Source organism: Fringilla coelebs (genome assembly GCF_963513975.1).
Source record: "Fringilla coelebs genome assembly, chromosome: 26".
NCBI lineage: Eukaryota > Metazoa > Chordata > Aves > Passeriformes > Fringillidae > Fringilla > Fringilla coelebs.
Window position 1 is genome coordinate 971120 of NC_140052.1, and position 21984 is coordinate 993103.

The following is a 21984-nucleotide window of genomic DNA, read 5'->3' on the forward strand; positions in this document are numbered from 1 at the left end:
TTTAGTCCTGGTTTAATTCTTTCCCTGCTGCCCAGGGCTCTGGGCAGGTTTAAGGTTTTAGTCCTGGTTTAATTCTTTCCCTGCTGCCAGGGCTCTGGGAGCTGGGCCCTGGGGCAGAGCCAGAGCCACCCAGGCTCTCTGGGCTCAGTTTGTCCCTTTTGGGCGAGGTCCCCTTGAGGTTTTGGGGTTTTTTTTTGTACCAAGTCTCAGCCTCCAGCACGGCACCACTGAACCAGGTTGGATTTCTCATGACACAACCCAATAAAAACCTTCCCACGAGCTCTCCTGTGCTTCATTCACATAAATACATAAATTAAAATACACAATTATGTATAGACATTAAAAAAACAAGCTTTAAAACCAAGCCCTGCTTTCCAGAAGTGCAATAATCACATTATTTAAATATTATAAATTATTAGAAAATTCAGTCAAGTTATTATAAAAATAGTGATCATTCCAGGGCACAAAAAGGACATTTTTTGGTCTTCTCACACTTTATTGAGCCAGCCTGTGCTACTCACACTTTACACACAGGGCAGGAAAGCTCCCCCCACCCCCAGCTGTTCTTTGGTTCCAAAAAAAGGCTTTTAAAAAATTCACCATCAATCCAAAGAGCAAGAGAAGCCCAGCCTAGCTGCACTCTAGAACAGGTTTAAAAAATTCACCATCAATCCAAAGAGCAAGAGAAGCCCAGCCTAGCTGCACTCTAGAACAGGTTTAAAAAATTCACCATCAATCCAAAGAGCAAGAAAAGCCCAGCCTAGCTGCACTCTAGAACAGGTTACACCAGCCCAGGGCCTGCACAGGCCCAGGACTAAAATATGGCTTTAATTTTAGATTTTTTGTTCAAGTAATTCCTCTAGAGAAGAGCTTAAAATACAGATCCAGCCCTGAGGGGGAATTGGGAGTGCCAGGATCCAAACAGATCCTGCAGGAGCAGGGCAGGTAATCCCAGCTCAAACACAAAGCAGGAGTGTGGATAATCCCAGCTCAAACACAAAGCTGGAGCGTGGATAACCCCAGCTCAAACACAAAGCTGAGTCTGGGTAATCCCAGCTCAAACACAAAGCAGGAGTGTGGATAATCCCAGCTCAAACACAAAGCAGGAGTGTGGATAACCCCAGCTCAAACACAAAGCTGAGTCTGGGTAATCCCAGCCCAAACACAAAGCTGGAGTGTGGATACAAAGCAGGAGGAGTGTGGATAATCCCAGCCCAAACCCAAAGCAGGAGCGTGGATAATCCCAGCTCTAACGCCAAGCAGGAGGAGTTTGGGTAATCCCAGCTCAGCCAATAAATAGCTGTGCCCTCACAGTGGGGAAAAGCCCCACGTGCAGCACAATAAATAACAAATATTGCATTTTCTGTCGGCCTGTCGGGGAGTCTGGAATGGCGTGCTTAGGCCTGGCTCTGAGGGGCCCCTCATTAATGCCAGCTCCAAGGGTCCCTCACCAGGCCCAGCTCTGAGGGGCCCCCAATTAAACCTGGCTCTGAGGGGCCCCTTGCTAGGCCCAGCTCCAAGGGGGGGCCTCATTAAACCTGGCTCGGAGGGGCCCCTTGTTAAGCCCAGCTCTGTTTAGGCAGAGCCTCGAGCTCGCGGGGTTCAGCAGTTTCTTGGCAGCAGTGGTGGTGTTCAGAGGCACCCCTGGTTAAGCCTGGCTCAGAGGGACCCCTGGTTAAGCCTGGCTCAGAGGGACCCCTGGTTAAGCCTGGCTCAGTTTAGGCAGGCAGAGCCTCGAGCTCACGGGGGTTCAGCAGTTTCTTGGCAGCGATGATGGTGTTCTTCATCAGCATGGCCACCGTCATGGGCCCCACGCCGCCGGGCACCGGCGTGATGTAACTCGCCTTCTTCCTCACCCCTGAGGGGAAAAGCTCGGCTTAAGGGCCGGGCCAGGCTCCCCAGCCTAAAGCCAGGCGGTCTCTGTCGGGATTAAGGCTTTAGGATGGGGGTCTGGGTGGGTTTTCCCTGCTGGAGAGAGGGGCAAGGCCCAGCCTGGGTGTGAAGGCCAAGGTGGGGAAAAGCTCCAAGCCAGGCCTGGAGGCACAAAGGTCCAAAACAGCAAAAAGCCAGGCCCAAAAATGCCAAAAAGCCAGGCCTGGGAGCCCCAGAAAGCTGGGCCCAAAAGCACCAAGCCAGGCCTGGAAGCACAGGGGCCCAAAACAGAAAAAGCCAGGCCTAAAAGCACAAAGCTCTGAAAACACCAAAAGCCAGGCCATAAAGCACAAAACATCTGGGCCTAAAAGCACAAATAATGAGACCTAAAAGCAAAAAAAGCCGAGCCCAAAAGTGCCAAGCCAGGCCTGAAAGTACAAAGATCTGCAAGCGCCAAAAAGCCAGGCCCAAAAGCACCAAAAAGCTGGGCCAAAAAGCACTAAAAGCCAGACCTAAAAGCTGATGTTTAGCACAGAAATGTCAAATCCAAGCCCAGGGTTGGAGCAGAGGTAGGCAGACACGGATGCACCCTGAGCTCGGTGAGACAAACCAGGCTTTGTCCCCTCCCCAGTGCCCAAAAAAGCTGATCCTGAGCCTAAAGAGCCGATCCTGAGCCTAAAGAGCTGAGCCTGAGCCTAAAGAGCTGAGCCTGAGCCCTCCTCACCTTCAAAATCCACGTCCCCCACGAGCCGGGGCTGGGCGGTGACGGGGTCCTGCACCCGGGTGATGCCCACGTCGATCACGGCCGCCCCCTCCTTGATCATGTCGGCTGTGATCAGGTTGGGGATGCCTGGAAAACACAACCTCACCCTCAGGGGGGCTCCACATCCCCTGATCCCAACATGCCCAGCATCTTCCAACCCATCTGGGCTTTCCTGCTTCCCCCGAATTATTGGATTCAGGAATTTTAAGGGTTTTTTCCAACCTAAACCCTCCTAAGAATGGCAAATGCATCCCCCTGATCCCAACATTCCCAGGAGGTTTCAATCCCTTTGGGATTTCCAGCTTCCCAAGATTATTGGATTCAGGAATTTTAAGTTAACCTAAACCATCCTAAAAAATGCAAATCTATCCCCTGATCCCCCTCATCCCAGCGTTCCCAGGATGGATTTTGGGGTGTCAGTGCAGCTCCCAGGGGCTGCATCCAGGATCCTGCTGGGTTCCCTCCCACCCCAAACTCCCCAAGGCCGTCCAGCTGTGCTCAGGGACTGCTCCCCCCTCCAGAGGCAGAACCCCAAAACTGCTGCTTTTTGCCCCAATCACAGGAGCCCCCAGGCCCCCCCCAGGACATTCCAGGCTGGGATTGCCGGCAGGAGCAGCCCCAGCCCTGCTGAGCCCCTGACCTGCAGCTGCCACCACGATGTCAGCACGGATGGTGTGCTGCTTCAGCTGCTCCTTGGGCGTGTAGCGGTGCGAGATCGTCACCGTGGCGTCACCTGCGGGGACAAGGGACACCCAGGTGTGACTCTGAGCAGCTCTGAGAGAGCCCATCACACCTGAGATAGCTCAGCCACCCTGAATGGCATCAAATCAGCAGGATGGCTTCTGAGGTAGAGTTGGAAACAAAGAAGTTTTAATAAAGGGGAAAATAACAAAGCTCTGACAGAGAAAAACTGAGCTAGGGGCAAGAGAAAAAAAAACAAAATATGATGGGAAGGTTGTAAAATACTGGAAGAGACCACTCAGGGAAAGGGAGGAGTCCCCAGCCCTGGAAGTGTTCAGAACATGTGTGGATGTGGCACTGGAGGCCGTGGTGCCCATGGCTGATTGATGGCTGGAGTTCATCACCTTGGAGACCTCGGAATTCTGGATTCCCAGACCATGCTGAGATTATTTCCCCAGGGAACTGCTGGGAGTGCTCTGGGAGGTTCAAGGGGAGGGATGTGAGGTGCTGCCCTCTGTCCTACCTCCGGGGCGCTCGTGGCTGCCGTCGGTGTGCAGCAGCATGGCGATGGGCATGCCCACGTTCTTGGACCTGCCCGCCACCACCACGTTCCTGCCCAGCGTTGGGATCCCTGCAGGGGACGGAGCACAGCCTCACACACTGCCCTGAGCTGGGAGGGACCGCTGATCCTGCCCTGGAGCCCTGCACAGGCACCCCAAAATCCCACCCTGGAGCCCTGCACAGGCACCCCAAAATCCCACCCTGGAGCCCTGAACAGAAACCCCAAAATCCCACCCTGGGCATCCCTGGGTGCCCTGCACAGACACCCCAAAATCCTCCCTGGGCATCCCTAGCAGTGCTGCACAGACACCCCCAAACTGGGTGAGTTTTGAGCTCAGGCCACCCCAAGCCAGAACAGAGCAGAACAATCCCTCCCTGTCCCTGATGTGCCTCCCAGGAGAGGACAATCCCTCCCTGGCCACGCTGTCCCTGATGTCCCTCCCAGGACAGGACCATCCATCCCTGTCCCTGATGTCCCTCCCAGGACAGGACAATCCCTCCCTGTCCCTGATGTCTCTCCCAGGACAGGACAATCCCTCCCTGTCCCTGATGTCTCTCCCAGGACAGGACAATCCCTCCCTGTCCCTGATGTCCCTCCCAGGACAGGACAATCCCTCCCTGTCCCTGATGTCCCTCCCAGGACAGGACAATCCCTCCCTGGCCATGCTGTCCCTGGTGTCCTGAACTGGGACTCCCAGAATCTCCAAACACTGCAGCAGCAGCTCCCAGCCGAGCTGGAATCCCCAGAATCCCCAGGAGCAGGAGCTCTCACCTGTCCTCTGGATGATCTCCCAGACGCCCCGGGGCGTGGCAGGCAGCATGGAGTCCTGGTCCAGGCACATCCTGCCCACGTTGAGCACGTGGAACCCGTCCACGTCCTTGTGCGGGCTCACGGCGTTGCAGACCCGGCGCTCGTCGATGTGCTCTGCGGAGGGCAGGGGCTCAGGGGACAGCCCCACAGCTGGGCTGGGCTGCCAGCTGTGCTTCCAGCTGTGCTTCCAGCTGGGACTGTGACCCTGAGCTCTGGGATGGAGCTCTCACCCCAAACAGGAGCTCTGAGCTGGAGCCTTCGAGCTGGAATTGTGACCCCAAACTGAAATTGTGACCTTGAGCCCTGACCTGGAATTGTCACCCCAAACTGCAGCTCTGACCTTAAACCTTGAGCTGGAATTGCAGCCCCAAACTGGAGCTGTAACCCCGAGCCCTGAGCAGGAATTGCAGCCCCAACTGCAGCTCTGACCTTAAACCTTGAGCTAGAATTGCAGCCCCAAACTGGAGCTGTGATCCCAAGACCTGAGCTGGAATTGCAGCCCCAAACTGGAGCTGTGACCCCGAGCCCTGAGCTGGAACTGCAGCCCCAAACTGCAGCTCTGCCCCTGAGCTGCAATTCTGACCCTGAGCCCCAGCTCAGCCCCTCCAGAGCACGGGGCCTGACTCTCCCCAGCCCTCCCTGCTGCAGCTGGCAGCTCCCAGCACAGGGCACTGGAAGCCCTCTGCAGCACCAGCCCTGCTCACAACTGAGGGCGTTTATCAGCAGCCCAAGGCCGCACACACCCGCCTGGGGAAGCTGATACTCCCACACAGGAATAGCTGCCAGAGACTGAACCCTGCGGGCAGCTGCCGCGGAGGGGGAGGATCAGGGCAGGATCCCCCCCGTGCTGCCCCATCCTGCAACCTTGGAAGCTCTCTGGGAATGCAGGAGGGGAACTGAGCTGCTCACCAGGCAGAGGAAGCTGCACCAGGAGCCCGTCCACAGCCGTGTCACTGTTGAGTTTGGCAATCAGCTCCAGCAGCTCCTCCTCGGTGATGGAGGCTGGCCTGAGGATGGTCTCACTGCTGATCCCTGCAATCACCAAATCCACGGTATCAGGGAGGCACAGAAGAGTGGTTTTCCCACATTTTGCGCGTTTTCCACCCTGTTTTGTTGCCTGGCTAAGCCTGGGAGGTGCACGCAGAGCATGGAAGGGTTTGTGCAGCTCCCAGGCTGGAGAGACCTTCACAAGCCTTGGGATTTGCTGTTGAGGATGATTTTACGGGTCTGGTGGTCCGAGAAAGGGGGTTTGGGACCCTGCCAGAGCAGGGAGAAACCCAAGCAAAGGCTGCTGCCATGAAAATAAAACCACATGGCTTGAGAGGCCCCTCTGGACACAGTAAAAAAGGGATGTTTGCCTCAAAATCCCAGCTCCAAAAGCAGCTTCGGCTGTTCAGACCCAGGTAAAATGACACCATTTATTGCCCTGACCCCAAGCAGGACCTTAGACTGCAGGATAGAGCCAGAGGGCAGCGAGGCTGCTGAATAGGAGCTGTGTCCCAGGCAGATGGGAAAAGGAGGCCAAAAATCCCCTCCTGTGCTTTTCATGGCTCTGGGAAAGCTGAAAAGCCCCAATCCTGCCCTGAAGAATCCAACTGATCACACCTAACCCCGCCCCAGTACAACTGGCAGCCACGAGAACCCAAATTCTGGGTGAAGCTGAAAAACCAACAGGTGCACGCGTCCCAAAAAAAGCTTCCAGCATCGAGGATTCCCAACCAAGCTGCGTTTTTAGGGAAGGAAACCTCCCACTCACCCACATCAGCCGCTGCTTTGGTTTTGTTGAGGACGTAGGAGTGGCTGGCCGGGTTCTCCCCCACCAGCACCACGCTCAGGTGGGGCCGCCTGTTGCCGGCAGCCACCCACTGCTGCACCTCGTGTCGCGCTTCCTGCCGGATCTGCCGGGCCAGCTTCCTCCCCGAGATCACCACGGCGTCCCCCCTGCGCGGGGAAAGGGTCAGCACAGCCCCGAGCCCCCTGCTGCCAGCCCCGGGCAGGATGGAGCAGGAAAGCAGGGGGAAAAGGCTCCATCACCCCTTGTGCTTTATCAGGGCCTTTGGCACCTTTGTGCTCAGTCACGTTTTAGGCTCGGTTCCAGCTTCAAAGCTGGGGCCAAATGGGGCAGAACTGGAATATTCTGAGCTGGACTCACCAGGATCATTGATTACCCCCCAAAATCCTGCCCTGTGCAACCCTGGGAATGTTGTTCAAGCATTGTTTGGAGCAGGGTGGGATGCTCAGGGGTCTCTGTCCCTGTCAGCCCAGGGAATGTTCTGGGGTGTCTGTCCCTGTCACACCAGGAAATCTCCTGAGGTCTCTGTCCCCCCTCAAGCCAATGCATAATCAAGAAGATAGGGTGGTGGTCTCCTTTCTCACTCAGGAGTCTCTGTTCCTCTCTGCCCAGGAGCGTCTCCACCCTCATGGCCCCGGAGGAGCCCCGGTGTGAGGCGATCTCCGTCCCTCTCACCCCGGGGTGTCTCCGCTCCCCTCACGCCGTGGCAGCCCCGCTCTGAGGCGGTCTCTGTGCCTCTCGTTCTGGGGGATGATGAGGGTGTCTCCATCCATCCCCCTCACTCCAGGGGTTGCCCAGCAGTATTTCCATGGCCCCGGAGGAGGAACCCCGGTCTCTGTCCCTCTCACCCCGGGGCGGCCCCGCCGTGAGGCGATCCCGCTGCCCGCTCCCGGGGCGGCCCCGCCGTGAGGCGATCCCGCTCCCGGGGCGGCCCCGCCGTGAGGCGATCCCGCTCGCCGCGCCGGGGCAGCCCCGCACTCCCACGCAAGGCGGCCGCGGGATTTCATCAGCCTGCAGCTCCCGCCGCAGCCGCTGGGGGCCGGCCCACCTCCCCCGGAACCACCGGGGCCAAACGGGCCGCGACCCCGGCCCGGGGACGGACCGAACCGAACCAGGCCGGGCCGGGCCTTCCCCCTCACAGCCCTCAGCGCGCCGGGCGGGCGGAGCGCGGAGGGCGCTGCTCCCACCTCCCTCCCAAGCATCCCCGCACATCCCCCGGTGTCCCGGCCGTACCGGGCGGCGCTGAGGTGCAGGCGGCGGGCGCGGGGCTCCATCGCGGCGCGGCTGAGGGCGCGGAGGGGCTGGAGCGCGGCGGCCATAGCAACGACAAATTTAACCGGCAGCAAGAACGGCTCTGAGAGGAGCGTGCCTTCCTGTCCCTTATATACCCGGTAAGCCCCGCCCCGTCCGGCGGTAACCAATGGGGTTCAGCCCCAAAAGTGATTGATTGGGGTTTTCACCTCGGTGGCGGGAGAGCCGCTGGGGCCGGGCTGCAATGTCGGACCCGGAGCGACGGCGGCAGCTCCAAAAGGGCTGAAAATCAACAAAAACACCGAGAAATCGGCTATTTGCTATAATTGGTGGCACCTCCCAGTCCGGCAGTGGGCACGGTGTGGGCGGGTGAGAGGCTGGAGTGGCCCCAAAGGAGCCCTGGGCCGAGCTCCAGCGTGGGCGGCAGCTCCGGGGGGCTCTGCCCCTCGGCCCCGCTCAGGGGCGACCTCACCTGCAGGGCTGGGAGCTCACCTGGAGGAGGGGGAGCTGCTGGGGCGAGCCCAGAGGAGCTGGAGCCGGGCTGGGAGAGCTGGGAATGTTCCCCTGGAAAAGGGAAATTCCAGGAGAGCTGGGAACGTTCCCCTGGAAAAGGCTCCAGGGAGAGCTCAGAGCCCTTCCAAGGCCTGCAGGGGCTGCAGGTGAGCTCGGGAGCGACCGGGAACACCTGGAGAGGCTCCCAAAATCCCGGGTTTACCGTGGCCCCACCCCCACCCCACCCTAACCAATCAGATCGCTCCCTCTTTCTGTCCCCACCCCTTTACTGTGACATCATAAACGACCGTGACGCTGTCCCTCACCTCTATTGCGTCACTGAGCTCCCATTGGTTATTGGAGAGAGGGCGCGGTTTGCTTAGAATATAAAAGACGTGTGCAGGCGCGCAGGGCTGTAATGGGACCCGCAAAGACCCTCCCATGGACTGGGACTCCCAGAGACCCCTCCCCGTGGGTCCAAGCACGACAAAAAGACACAAAACTCCACGAAAACTCTCCTTGGAAACAGCTCCCAGCTCCCCAGTGCCAGCATGGACAATCCCCCCGGTCCTCTCTGAGCCCAGGGGCCACCAAACCCCCCCTGGGACCCCCTGTCCTGGGTGGGCATACCCTGGAGGGGGGCAGGGTTGGGATCCTGGCGAGGAGGGCGATGCCATCCCAACCCCGGAGTGCCCAGGGAAACCCGAGGCAAGCTGGGCAACCGCCGTGGCTCCGGTCCCTGAGGTAGGAGTGGCCCCAGGACGTGACATGCAGGGGTGGCCACATGCTGGGCAACAGGGAGGGGGACCCCCAAAACTGAGGAAGGGGCTCTTCCAGTTCATCCAGCTGGAAAAAGCAGTAGCAGCAGCACCCGGAGGGGCTCGTCCTGGCCCAAAGAGGCTCGTCCAGGGGGGTTCTGGTGGCCACAGCCGGACAATGGCAACTGGGAAGTCTCTGCACTCCTCAACCGGGCTGGCATCCTCCCTGTGCCAGGGATGTGGGGAGTCCTTGATGCCCTGGCACTGGTGGCAATCAGGATGTGGCCACCACTAGCCCAGGAGGGAGCTCATCTGGTCTGGAGGCCGCAGCAGGAGGAGAAGCGCTGGGAAGTCTCTGCCAGGGGCTCCAGCACTCCTCAGCCAGGCTGGCACTGTCCTCTGGGGGGTCCCTGGCACAGGTGGCAATGGCGATGTGGCCACCACTAGCCTGGGCGGGGCTCTGGTGGCCACAGCCAGACGGTGGCAACTGGGAAGTCTCTGGTGGCCACAACAACAGGAGAAGTGCTGGGAAATCTCTGCACCCCTCAGCCGGGCTGGCACCGTCCTTTAGGGGCACCCTGGCACGGGTGGCAATGGGGACGTGGCCACCACCAGCCCGGGGTGGGCTCCCCCGGGGGGTTTGGGGTCAGTAGAAGTGCTTGCGGCTCTGCTCCTGCCACTTGTTGTAGAGGATGATGCCGATGACGATGGCGAAGACGAGGGCCACCAGCGAGAAGAAGACGATGAGGAACAGGGCCAGGCCACTCATGGGCTCCAGCGGCGCCTCCACTGCGGGACACAGGGGTTTGGGATGTGGGGGATTGGGATTTGGGGACAGGAGTGTGGGATTTGAGGAGTTTGGGATTTGGGGATGAGGAACAGGGCCAGGCTGCTCACGGGCTCCAGCGGCGCCTCCACTGCGGGACACAGGGATGTGGGGTTTGGGAGTTTGAGATTTTTAGATGGGATTTTGGGCTGGGAGTGTGGGATTTTGGGCTGGGAGTATGGGATTTTGGGCTGGGATTTTGGGCTGGGAGTATGGGGTTTTGGACTGGGATCCAAATATGGACTTTGGGATGGGATCTAAACTCCCATATGGGATTTCAGGAAGGGAGTTTGGGATTTTGGGACTGTGGTATTTTGGGAGGGGATTTTGAGATAGGAGAATCCCCAAACCCCACTCACTTCCTGGCAGCCTCAGGTTGTCCACCACGGGCAGGAAAACTTCCCGATCCCGTTTTTCCTCCTCCGGCGTCCGCTCCACCGTCAGCTGGTACAGCTTCAGCGAGATGATGTCGTGGTTGTCTGCAAAAAACCCCAAATCCACCTGAGAACCCCACCTGGACCCCCGAAATCCCCTTGGGAAGCCCACCTGGGCCCCCTCAGGCTGTACCTGACAGGTCCCCAGTGACTGAGGATGTCCCAAAGTAGTAGCCACGGGGCAAGCGCACGCCGGGCACGTCAATGCAATCCCGCCACTCGTGCTTGCCATCGATGTCAATCAGCACCTGCCGAGGAACAACCTGAGCCTCTCCCAGATCCACTCTGGAATCCCACCTGGACCCCAAATCCGCTCAGGAATCTCAAATCCACTCAGGAATCCCACCTGGACCCCAAATCCACTCTGGAGTCCCATCTGGAACCCCCAAACCCACCCAGATCCCACACGGAACCCCCAAATCCACTCAGGAATCCCACCTGGAGCCTCCAAATCCACTCAGGAATCTCAAATCCAGCTGGAGCCTCCAAATCCACTCAGGAATCCCACCTGAAACGCTCAAATCCGCTTGGGAATCCCACCTGGAACCCCCAAATCCACTCTGGAATCCCAAATCCACCTGGAGCCTCCAAATCCACCAAGGAACCTCAAATCCACTCAGGAATCCCACCCGGAACCCCCAAATCCACTTGGGAATCTCACCTGGAACCCCCAAATCCACTTGGGAATTCCACCTGGACCCCAAATCCACTGGGGAATCCCACCTGGAGACCCCACACTGACCATGAGCGTCCTCCTGACGCAGTGGATGACCAGGAAGGTGTTGCGGCTGAGGCTGCACACCGTGGCGGTGCAGCCCTCTGGAATCCCACCCAGAACCTCCAAACCCACCCAGATCCCACCTGGAACCCCCCCAATCCACCTGAGGACCCCTCACTGACCGTGAGCCGCCTCTTGACGTAGCGGATGACCAGGAAGGTGTCGTGGTTGAGGTTGCGCACCATGGCGGTGCAGCCGCCCAGCTCGGTGGGGCGCCCGTCGCGGTCGTGGTCGTAGGTCAGCGAGCCGTTGTTCACCATGGCCGAGATGTAGGGGAACACGCGCTGCCCGGGGGGAAAACTGGCATTGGGATCCCGGAGAGGGGGTTTGGGATGGCGGGGAGACGCCAGGAAGGGGAGGTGGGGCAGGGCTGGAAGAGCAGAGCGATCCCAAAGTTCTCCGACCGCGATCCCAAAGGCCGTCAAGCAACACGGGAATGACCCCAAAGTCCTTCACCCCACAGAGATCTGCTCAACACAACACTGGAATGACCCCAAAGTCCTTCACCCCACAGAGATCTGCTCAAAATAGCACTGGAATGACCCCAAAGTCCTTCACCCCACAGAGCTCTGCTCAACACAACACTGGAATGACCCCAAAGTCCTTCACCCCACAGAGATCTGCTCAGCACAACACTGGAATGACCCCAAAGTTCTCCACCCCACAGAGATCTGCTCAAAACAACACTGGAATGATCCCAAAATTCTCCAGCCAACACTGGAACGATCCCAAAATCCTTCACCCCACAGGAGTCGGCTCAGTGGAAGAGCAGAGTGATCCCAAAGTTCTCCAACCATGACCCCAAAGGCCTTCAAGCAACACGGGAATGACCCCAAAGTCCTTCACCCCACAGAGATCTGCTCAACACAACACTGGAATGACCCCAAAGTCCTTCACCCCACAGAGATCTGCTCAACACAACACTGGAATGACCCCAAAGTTCTCCAACCAGCACTGGAACGATCCCAAAGTCCTCATCCCAAATGATCTGCTCAGAAACCAACGGGACGACCCCAAAGTCCATCCCTGTGGATCCCAAACCCCGAAAAATCTCCTCAGAAACCACTCAGATGGCCCCAGACTCCCTCAGATGATCCCTCAGGATCCTCTGCCACCGAGCCCCCGCTCCATGCAGCCTCTCCCGGGGATTCCTGGATGTGGGAACGGGGAATTCCAGGCGGGACAGCAGGAGGCAGTACCTGGTTTCCAGGGCTGTACCTCCTCTTCTGAGCCTGCCCTCCAGGATTAGCACAAAGCAAGAGAGAGCAACACAGTCACAGAGTCCAGCAGGGCCCCAAATCCTGGAAAATTTGCTTTTCCTCCTTTTTGGAGCTCTTTATGACCTTCTAGAGGTCTTTTTGTCCTTTTGCAGGCTCCTTTTGGAACTCTTTTTGACCTTTTTGGAGCTCTTTTACCTTTTTTTGAGCTCTTTTTGATCTTTGGACCTTTTTTTGATTTTTTTGGAGCTCTTTTTGACCTTTTTAGAGATTTTTTTTTGATTTTTTGGAGCTCAGCTCAAAAATCCTCTCCCAATTTCCCTGACAAAAAATAAAGTGGAAAAGGAACGGGAAGAAGAGGAGGAGGAAGGAGCTCTGAGGATGAAGAGCTGCGTGTGACACTGGTGGCTCTCACCTCCTGCTGCTTCTCCTCGTTGGGATACGTGTCCACAAACACTCCCAGCCCCAGGAAGTTGTCCTTGCTCCCAAAAACAGGTCCTGGAAGGGGAAAAGAAAAGTTGGGAAGCTCAGGGAAGAAGTTTTCCCCTTGTTTGGGAAAGTCCTCAAGCCCCGAGGACCATCCAGTCCCACCCACGTGGATGTTCTCCGTGAATCCAGGCTGCTCCAAGCCCTGTCCCAGGTGTCCCCAAGGTGTCCCAGGTGTCCCCCAGCCCCTGTCCCGAGGCAGGGATGCTGTTTACCTGGCTGCATCCTGTCCTTGGTGTACCAGATGGCGAATCCATCTCCGTTGAGGTTCTTCTTGCCCTGCCCGTGGATCTTGAAGTGCACCTGCATCTCCCAATCCCGCAGGTAACAGGGCTGGCAGGGAGGAGGAAGAGTGGGAAATTGGGGAATCCCTCATTCCCTAATTCCCCATCCACCATCCCCTGGGCTCCCTTCACCGAATCCTGGATAATTAATCACCCAAAAAAATGGCAATCCCATTCCCACCCTGGAAATCCAATTCCCACTTGGGGAATCCCTTTCCTGACCCTGCCCTGGTGCCAATCCTGATCCCGATCCCAATTCCGATCCCAATTCTGATCCCAATCCTCTTCCTCTCCTAACCCTGCCCCAGTCCCAATCCCGATCCCGACTCTCTCCCCCATCCCACGGATCCCATCCCATCTCATCCCATCCCATCTCATCCCATCCCACTGATCCCGTCCCATCCCGGCTGCCCCCTCATCCCCGGCCCATCCCGGTCCCGTCCGCTCCCGCCCCTCTCCCCGGTGCCCCCCGCTCACCACTCGGTTCCACACGGCTCCCTGCTTGCTCTGCACGTCGGGGGTGAGGCGGATGAACTGGGTCATCACCATGGCGTTGCCCAGCAGGTCCCAGAGACCCGAGCTGGCCGAGCCCACACCTGCGGCCCACACGCACCGTCGGTACCGGTCACCGGCACCGACCACCGGGCACCGTCCGCCAGCACCTCCCGCCCTCCCCGCTCACCCTGGTACGGCTTGGACAGCGAGTGCTCGCGTTTGAGGTGCTCCTCGGTCTGCTCGGCCGCCGTCCCGCCGAGCCCCAGCACCACGGCCAGCAGGGCCAGCCCGGCCCGCCACCGGCCCGCCGCCGCCATCTTCCCCCGCCGCGCCGCGGCCCGCCCCGCGCGCCCATTGGCTGGATCGCACCCCTGTCCCCGCCTACTAGGGGAAGCACCACTGATGATTAGTCAGATGAGCTGTCTGTCAATTGGAGGTGTGAGGGGGTGATGGGTAATGTAGTTTAGGCCCCTGGTGACGGCAGCCGCCATTGAGCCGGGTGCCCTCCCTTCTCCCGGGTCCTAGTGCCCCCCCCCGGATCGAGTGACGTCACACGGGGCGTGTCCCTGTGCCCCCAGCAGTGTGACTCCCTCCGTGTGGGCGTGGTTCGACAGGTGACGTCACCGCACTGTTGCCCCCAGGACCGCTTCTCCTGTTGCGGGGTGTGACGTCACATCAAAAGTGTCACCGAGGGGGTGCGGCCAGACGAGTGACCAGGGGCGTGGTCCTGTGCGTGACGTCACATCAGGGGCGTATCTCTTTAAGAGTTTCGCTACACCCCGTGGGGAGGGGCCGTGTCTGCGTGATGCCACCGCTGAGGGCGCGGCCTTTTACTTCTGGGGCGTGGCCAGAATGTCCCTCCCCCTGCTGGGTCCTGTTCCGTGTGTGACGTAACCGCTGAGGGCGCGGCCAGCGTGTCCCGCCCCTCCGCTGAGTCGCGTCCCATGTATGACGTCACCCCTGGGCGTGACCTCATTTAACCATCCAGGGCGTGCACTGAGTGACGTCACCCCAAGGGGGCGTGACGAACTGGCCGCCGTTCCCCGCGGGGGCGTGCCCTCCGCGCGTGACGTCACCGCGCGGGCGCGTCCGCCCGTGCGTGACGCTCCCGCCAGTGCCCAACATGGCGGCGGGCGGCGGCGGCGGCGGCGCCGGCGGCGGCTGTGGGGGGACCCCGCTCTCGCCGGGCCCGTTCCTGCCGCCGCTGCTGCTGCTGCTGGCGCTGCCCGGCGGCGCCGTCCCCGCGGCCGACACCGTGGTGCTGGGGCTGCGCCTGGAGGAGAGCACCAAACCGGCGGCGGCGGTGGCACCGGCGGGGGCGGCCGAGCGCGGGCCCATCCGCCTGACGGAAGGCAGCGAGGCCTTGCTGCGGCTCTACGGGCTGGGGCTGGGCCCCGGCGCCGCCGAGCGCGTGGCCTTCGCCGAGCTGCGGCCGGGCGGCAACGCCTCGAGCGGCAACGCCACGTGCCAGGAGCGCTCGCAGGACCTGGTGGTGCGGCCCGGGCCCGCCGAGCCCCGCGACACCTCGGCCCTGCTCCGGGTGCGGGTGCAGCCGCTGCGCAAGGACGAGAGGGCCAAGACCTACGTGCTGTGCTCGCAGCGGCGGCCCGGGCAGCCCTGGCTGCCGCACCAGGGGCCCGACGGGCACGTGGTGGTGCTGGAGGAGAAGAAGTCGCTGCTGCCGCTGTGGCTGCAGGTGATTCTGATCGCGGGCTTGCTGGTGCTGTCGGGGATGTTCAGCGGGCTCAACCTGGGCTTGATGGCGTTGGATCCCATGGAGCTGAGGATCGTGCAGAACTGCGGCACCGATAAGGAGAAGCGTTACGCCCGCAGGATCGAGCCCATCCGCAGGAAAGGGAACTACCTGCTCTGCTCGCTGCTGCTGGGCAACGTGCTGGTCAACACCACGCTGACCATCCTGCTGGACGACCTGATCGGCTCCGGCATCGGCGCCGTGGTGGCCTCCACCATCGGCATCGTCATCTTCGGCGAGATCGTGCCGCAGGCGCTGTGCTCGCGGCACGGGCTGGCCGTGGGCGCCAACACCATCGTGGTCACCAAGTTCTTCATGCTGGTGACCTTCCCGCTGTCCTACCCCATCAGCAAGCTCCTGGACTGCGTGCTGGGCCAGGAGATCGGCACCGTGTACAACCGGGAGAAGCTGGTGGAGATGCTGAAGGTGACGGAGCCCTACAACGACCTGGTGAGGGAGGAGCTCAACATGATCCAGGGAGCGCTGGAGCTGCGCACCAAGACGGTGGAGGACGTGATGACGCCGCTGCAGAACTGCTTCATGATCAACAGCGACGCCATCCTGGACTTCAACACCATGTCGGAGATCATGGAGAGCGGCTACACGCGCATCCCGGTCTACGAGGACGAGAGGTCCAACATCATGGACATCCTCTACGTCAAGGACCTGGCCTTCGTGGACCCCGACGACTGCACGCCCCTCAAGACCATCACCAAGTTCTACAACCACCCCGTGCACGTGGTCTTCCACGACACCAAGCTGGATGCCATGCTGGAGGAGTTCAAAAAGGGTGAGGAGGGGCTGGGAGGGAAATTCCAGAGGGGTTTTGGGCTCCAGAGGTGGAGCTGGTCGTGCCAGAGTGGCCGCAGACACAAGGGAACGAGTGACAGCTTGGGGACAGGCAGGAGGTCACCAAACTTAAGGTCCCTTCCTACCTCAACCATTCCATGCTTTCATGTTCTGGTTTAGGTGGGATTTTGGGAAGGAAAGTCCCAAAATTTGGGGATTTCGAGCTCCTGGATTTGGAGTTTGCCCGTGCCAGGGGTCTCCAGAATGGCCACAAATCCCAGGGAATGAGTGACAGCTTGGGGACAGGCAGGGGGTCACCAAACTTAAGGTCCCCTCCAGCCCAAACCATTCCATGGTTCCATGTTCTGGTTTAGGTGGGATTTTGGGAAGGAATTGTTCCTTTTTGAAATGGTGAAGGGCTGGGATGGGATTCCCAGAGCAGCTGGGACCCCTGGAAGTGTCCCCAAGGCCAGGTTGGAGCCACCTGGGACAGTGGAGAGTGTGGGACCCATGGGGCAACTTTGGGGTCCCTTCGAACCCAAACCATTCCAGGATTCCTTCACTGGGATGAAGCTCCCAGCTGTGCCCCCAAGCACAGCTCCTGGGGAAGGCTCAGCCAGAGCTTTTGCCACATTCCAGGGACATTTAGGGATCCCTAAACCCCTCCAGGGCTGATTTAGGGATCCCTAAACCCCTCCAGGGCTGATTTAGGGATTCCTAAACCCCTCCAGGTGTGGGGGAACAGTTGGGAGACGCTGTCCCAGTCCAGCCCAGTTCCCAAAACCAGTGAGTGCTGAGCTGCTGCTGGGGCTGGGGTTATCCTGGCTGCTGGCAGAGGCTTTCCCTGCCCCAATCCTGATTAAGGGATTTAAGCTCCCTCTTTCCTTCCTTCCTTCCGGGCACAAATCCCAGCCCTGTTGTTTTTCCACCGCCGGCTCAGGAGCCGGGAATTTGCGGGGTTGGGGTTTTGGAGGTGAGCCCCATAAATTCCTGGGTGGGTTCAGGACCTCCTTGACCCGGTCAGGACCTGGCTCAGAGGCAGGAGAGGGAATAATTAAGTGGTTGTGCTAATTGTGGGGTTTGAGCTGTGCCCCAGAGCGTGGGGATGTCACAGGTGCTGCCCTTGGGGTGACAATTCCTTCCCATCTCGAGGATTTGAGTGGAGAATTTCACTCTGGAGCAGGGCTGGGAGAGCTGGGAATGCTCCCCTGGAGAAAGGAAGGATCCAGGGAGAGCTGGGAATGGTCCTCTGGAGAAGGGAAGGATCCAGGGAGAGCTCAGACCCCTCCAGGAGAGCTGGCGAGGGACTGGGGATGAGGGATGGAGGGACAGGACACAGGGAATCGTTTTGAAATGGAAGAATGGGGATTTTAATGGGGTTTTGGGGAAGGAATTCTGGGCTGAGATGGAATTCCCAGGGCAGCTGGGATCCCTGGCAGTGTCCCAGGCCAGGCTGGAGCCACCTGGGACACAGGGACTGGATGAGCCCTAAGGTCCCCCCCAGCCACTCCAGAATTCCATGAACACCCCGTGGGGACCTCCCTGTCCCCCAGGCTGTCCCTCCCAGACCCCATTTTGGGTTCCTGGGCTGTGTCCCCCCCTTGGTGACCCCAGCCCGGCCTCCCTGGTGCCCTTTGGCCGTGTTTGCTCTGCCACAGCCACTCCCTGTCCCGCTCATCCTGACTCACCTGTCCCACCTCACCTGTCCCCACCTGTCCCCACCCAGGTGGCCCCATGAGAAATGATGAATTAATTTCTTCAGCCCTCCAGGCACCAACTTTTCCTGGCCCTGTGGGCAAGGGAGGAGAGAAAAGGGGATCTGGGATCCCCTAAAATCCCAGATTTTCCTAATCAGCTAAAATTTCCCTAAAATCAGCTTTTCCTGAGTGACCAGGAGCTGGTGGAGGCTGGAATTAAAGAGTGGAGAAGGTCAGGGAGGGAAGGTTTGGGGTGGAGATGGAGGGGGACACGGGGGGGACACTCAGGGGAGGACAGAGAGGGGATTTATTTGGGGATCAGGGCAGGTTTGGGGTAAATCTGGAGCATCCCCTCGGGGATGGGATCAGCCTGGCAGAGGGATCTGGGACAGGGATGTGGGGGAAAGGGAATTCCTGGTGGTGACAGTGAGGAGCCTTCAGCCTCGAGGGCGCCTCTTCCTCAGCTTTAATGGGGATAATTAGTGTTATTACCCTTGCAGGCTTAATTGTGTCATTACCCTGGGAGGGAGCCCAGCCCAAGGGCTCGTTTAGGTTTTAATGAGTTTACTGCTCCAGGGTGGGACGGGACGGGATGGGCTGGGACATCCTGGGGACATTGAAGGGTGGGGACATCCCAGGGCTGGGACATCTTGGGGACATCCCAGGGCTGGGACATGATGGGGACATGGCAGGGTGGAGACATCCCAGGGCTGGGACATCTTGGGGACATCCCATGGTTGGGACATCCTGGGGGGCATTCCAGGGCTGGGACATTCTGGGGACCTTGTGGTGTGGGGACATCCCATGGCTGAGACATCCTGGGGACATCCCATGAGCTGGGACATCGTGGCCTCCTCCTGTGGCTGGGACATCCCATGGGCATCCCATGGTTGGGACATCCTGGGGACACCCTGGGGACATCTCAGGGCCGTCCCACTCCAACCCCCCCATGTCCACAGGGAAGTCCCACCTGGCCATCGTGCAGAAGGTGAACAACGAGGGCGAGGGCGACCCCTTCTACGAGGTGCTGGGGCTGGTGACGCTCGAGGACGTCATCGAGGAGATCATCAAGTCAGAGATCCTGGACGAGTCCGACACCTACAGTAGGTTTGGGGGCTCTCCCTTCCCCAGAATCCCATGCTGGGGGTCCTGGTGGTCCCTCTGGAGGTGACCCTGCTGTCCCCACAGTTGACAATCGCAGCAGGAAGAGGGTGTGCAACCAGAAGAACCGGCGGGACTTCTCAGCCTTCAAGGACCCCGACAACGAGCTGAAGGTCAAGGTGTCACCTCAGCTCCTGCTGGCCGCCCACCGCTTCCTGTCCACCGGTCAGTCTGGGTGTCCCAGGGCTGGGACATCCTGGGGACATCCAGGGGACATCCCAGGGCTGGGACATCCTGGGGGCATCCCATAGCTGGGACATCCTGGGGACATCCCAGGACTGGGACATCCTGGGGACATCCCAGGGCTGGGACATCCAGGGGACATCCCAGGGCTGGGACATCCTGGGGACATCCCAGGGCTCAGGATGTCCTGGGGACATCCCAGCGCTGGGACATCCCATGGTTGGGACATCCTTGGGGACAAGGTTGGGGATGGGTGTCCTGGTCCCTTGGGTTTTGATGGCTTCTCTGAGACCCCTGGGATGGACATTCTGGCCCTTTGGAGTCCTCCAGGATGGGAATTCCAGTCCCCAAAGGTCTCCTAGGCCATCCTAGGATGGGAATTCCAGCCTCAAGGGTCTCCTAGGCCATCCCAGGATGGGAATTCCTGCCCCAAGGGTCTCCCAGGCCATCCCAGATGGAGATTCACTTCCACCTGGAGGGGTTAAAACCATCTCTGACCTTTCCCCCCCCTCCAGAGGTGACCCTCTTCACCTCCAACTTCATCTCGGAGAAGATCCTGCTGCGGCTCCTCAAATACTCGGACGTCATCCAGGAGCTGAAGTTCGACGAGGAGAACAAGAAATCCCCGCGGCACTTCCTGTACTGCAAGAACAAACCGGCCGACTACTTCATCCTCATCCTGCAGGTGAGGGCACCTGCTGAGGCACCTCAGCCCCTGGGGTGGGGGCAATTCCTGAGGGATTTGGACAGTTCCTGTGGAATCTCAGCCCTTGGGGGTTGCACCATTCCCATGGGATCTCTTCCCTTGGGATCTGGATGTGGGCTGACGTCGTTTTTCCCGGCAGGGCAAGGTGGAAGTGGAGGCTGGCAAGGAGTGCATGAAGTTCGAGGCAGGAGCCTTTTCCTACTACGGGGTGATGGCCCTGAGTCCTCCTCCTGGATCTGGTGAGCATCTCCAGAACCTTCCCAGGATCCTGCCAGGAACGGGAGATTCCTGAGGTTCCAAACCCTGTCGGTGTCCTGGGCACAGCAGAGGTTTAGCTTTAAGTTTAGGTTTAGGTTGGGATTCCAGAAGTTAAACTCCTTTTCCCTGTGGAGAATGGGATTCTTGTTAAGTCTGCATTGTTAGGAAGAGTTCTGGAATCCCACCTTAAACCTAAACCTAAATCTAAACCTCCACCAGGGAATTCCAGAAACCTGTTCTGGCTTTAGAACGGGATAGAAAATGGGATTCTTGTTAAACCTGCCCTGTTAGGAAGAGTTTTAAGTTTTAGAATCCCACTCTAAAAGCTTCAAATTTATTTTACTAAACCTAAAATCTAACCTTAAACTTAAACCTAAACCTCCACGAGGCAGTCCCAGAAACCCAAAGAATTCTGCCTTCAGAACGGGGCGAAAAACCCAAATTAAGGGGAGGAGCTCTTCAGAATGGGTAGAAAATCCAGGATGGGGAATGTTGGGAGAGACCAGAGGACGATCCCAGCCCTTCCTCGCCCCGCAGAGATCCGCTCCCCGTCCCACATGAGCGGCCTGAACCGCTCGGCCTCGCTCAGCTACCACGAGCGCTCGGACTCGGGCTCGTCGCCCGTCAGCGGCAGCAACAACCAGCTCAACGCCGGCGGCGCGCAGTACGTGGCCGACTTCAGCGTGCGCGCCCTCACCGACCTGCAGTTCGTCAAGGTGAGCGTTCCTGGGGGGAATGGGGCTGGGAGACCCCTTTGGGAGGGGATTCCTGACCCATCGGGGCCAGGGAACCCTTTGGGAGGGGATTCCTGACCCATCAGGGCTGGGAAAACTCTTTGGGATGGGATTCCTGACCCATCAGGGCTGGGGGAGCCCTTTGGGAGGGGATTCCTGACCCATCGGGGCTGGGAGACCTTTGGGATGGGATTCCTGACCCATCAGGGCTGGGAAATCCTTTTTGGATGGGATTCCTGACCCATCAGGGCTGGGAGAACCCTTTGGGATGAGATTCCTGACCCATCAGGGCTGGGAGAACCCTTTGGGATGGGATTCCTGACCCATCAGGGCTGGGAAATTCTTTTTGGATGGGATTCCTGACCTGTCAGGGCCAGGGAACTCTTTGGGATGGGATTCCTGACCCATCAGGGCTGGGAAAACTCTTTGGGATGGGATTCCTGACCTGTCAGGGCCAGGAGAACCCTTTGGGATGGGATTCCTGACCTATCAGGGCCAGGGAACTCTTTGGGATGGGATTCCTGACCCATCAGGGCCAGGGAACCCTTTGGGATGGGATTCCTGACCTATCAGGGCCAGGGAGCTCTTTGGGATGGGATTCCTGACCCATCAGGGCTGGGAGAACCCTATGGGATGGGATTCCCGACCCATCAGGGCTGGGAAACTTTGGGATGGGAATTCCATCCGTGCCCCATTTTGGGATGGGATTCCAACACTTTGGGGTCTTCTACTCCATTCTGGGATGGGAATTCCAACACTTGGGGTCTTCTACCCCATTCTGGGATGGGGATTCCACCTGTGCCCCATTCTGGGATGGGGATTCCACCCGTGCCCCATTTTGGGATGGGGATTCCAACACTCTGGGGTCTTCTACCCCACTCTGGGATGGGGATTCTACCTGTGCCCCACTCTGGGACGGGAATGCCCCCGGCCCTCTCCCACGCCGCTCTCCGGCGCAGATCACGCGGCAGGAGTACCAGAACGGGCTGCTGGCCTCGCGCATGGACAGTTGTCCCCAGTCCCCCGACAGCGCCACCCCCAAGGCCGACCCGGCCATCCCGGAGAAGCCGGAGCCGCCGGCGCCGGCCGACGAGACCACGAGTTTGCTCAACGAGAGGAACTGCCTGAGCCGCCGGAGCAACCACAGTGGCCTGGAGAACTCCATCTGACCCCGGCCGCGCCGGCGCGCCCCGGCGTGCCCG

General features: G+C 59.3%; 3 protein-coding genes across 4 annotated transcripts; 1 reads left to right on the plus strand and 2 right to left on the minus strand.

Annotated features, from left to right (window-relative positions):
* Nucleotides 1-589: 589 nt before the first annotated feature.
* On the minus strand, nt 590-7819 carry MTHFD2 (methylenetetrahydrofolate dehydrogenase (NADP+ dependent) 2, methenyltetrahydrofolate cyclohydrolase). The gene is made up of 8 exons (XM_084221784.1): nt 7714-7819; nt 6445-6629; nt 5598-5720; nt 4650-4802; nt 3840-3947; nt 3276-3368; nt 2597-2722; nt 590-1858 (listed from the first exon to the last, which is right to left on the minus strand). The coding sequence occupies exons 1-8, from the start codon at nt 7797-7799 to the stop codon at nt 1719-1721; spliced, it is 1014 nt and encodes a 337-aa protein (XP_084077910.1). The 5' UTR covers nt 7800-7819; the 3' UTR covers nt 590-1718.
* A 923-nt stretch (nt 7820-8742) lies between these two features.
* On the minus strand, nt 8743-13821 carry LMAN2L (lectin, mannose binding 2 like). Of its 2 annotated transcripts, XM_084221751.1 has the most exons (9): nt 13689-13821; nt 13484-13602; nt 12938-13055; nt 12652-12734; nt 12219-12251; nt 11142-11303; nt 10375-10489; nt 10167-10286; nt 8743-9770 (listed from the first exon to the last, which is right to left on the minus strand). In XM_084221751.1, the coding sequence occupies exons 1-9, from the start codon at nt 13816-13818 to the stop codon at nt 9628-9630; spliced, it is 1023 nt and encodes a 340-aa protein (XP_084077877.1). In that variant the 5' UTR covers nt 13819-13821; the 3' UTR covers nt 8743-9627. The 2 variants fall into 2 exon arrangements, with proteins under 2 accessions (XP_084077877.1, XP_084077878.1); XM_084221752.1 differs by lacking the exon at nt 12219-12251.
* Nucleotides 13822-14624: 803 nt separating this feature from the next.
* On the plus strand, nt 14625-21983 carry CNNM4 (cyclin and CBS domain divalent metal cation transport mediator 4; the record flags this gene model as incomplete). The annotated part of the gene is made up of 7 exons (XM_084221723.1): nt 14625-16044; nt 18700-18843; nt 18929-19066; nt 19600-19769; nt 19930-20029; nt 20586-20764; nt 21742-21983. 7 exons carry the CDS (start codon nt 14625-14627, stop codon nt 21949-21951), a joined length of 2361 nt encoding a protein of 786 aa, XP_084077849.1. The 3' UTR covers nt 21952-21983.
* Nucleotide 21984: the final 1 nt, after the last annotated feature.

Coding starts and splice junctions, on each gene's coding strand:
- LMAN2L (XM_084221751.1), bottom strand. CDS start 13,818: ATGGCGGCGGCGGGCCGGTGGCGGGCCGGGCTGGCCCTGCTGGCCGTG. Junction 11,304..12,218: donor GGTACAGCCCTGGAAACCAG/GTACTGCCTCCT, acceptor CCCCCCGGGCAG/CGCGTGTTCCCCTACATCTC. Junction 10,287..10,374: donor AGTCACTGGGGACCTGTCAG/GTACAGCCTGAG, acceptor GGTTTTTTGCAG/ACAACCACGACATCATCTCG.
- MTHFD2 (XM_084221784.1), bottom strand. CDS start 7,799: ATGGCCGCCGCGCTCCAGCCCCTCCGCGCCCTCAGCCGCGCCGCGATG. Junction 3,948..4,649: donor GGAGATCATCCAGAGGACAG/GTGAGAGCTCCT, acceptor CGTCCCCTGCAG/GGATCCCAACGCTGGGCAGG. Junction 2,723..3,275: donor CATCGTGGTGGCAGCTGCAG/GTCAGGGGCTCA, acceptor TGTGTTTTCCAG/GCATCCCCAACCTGATCACA.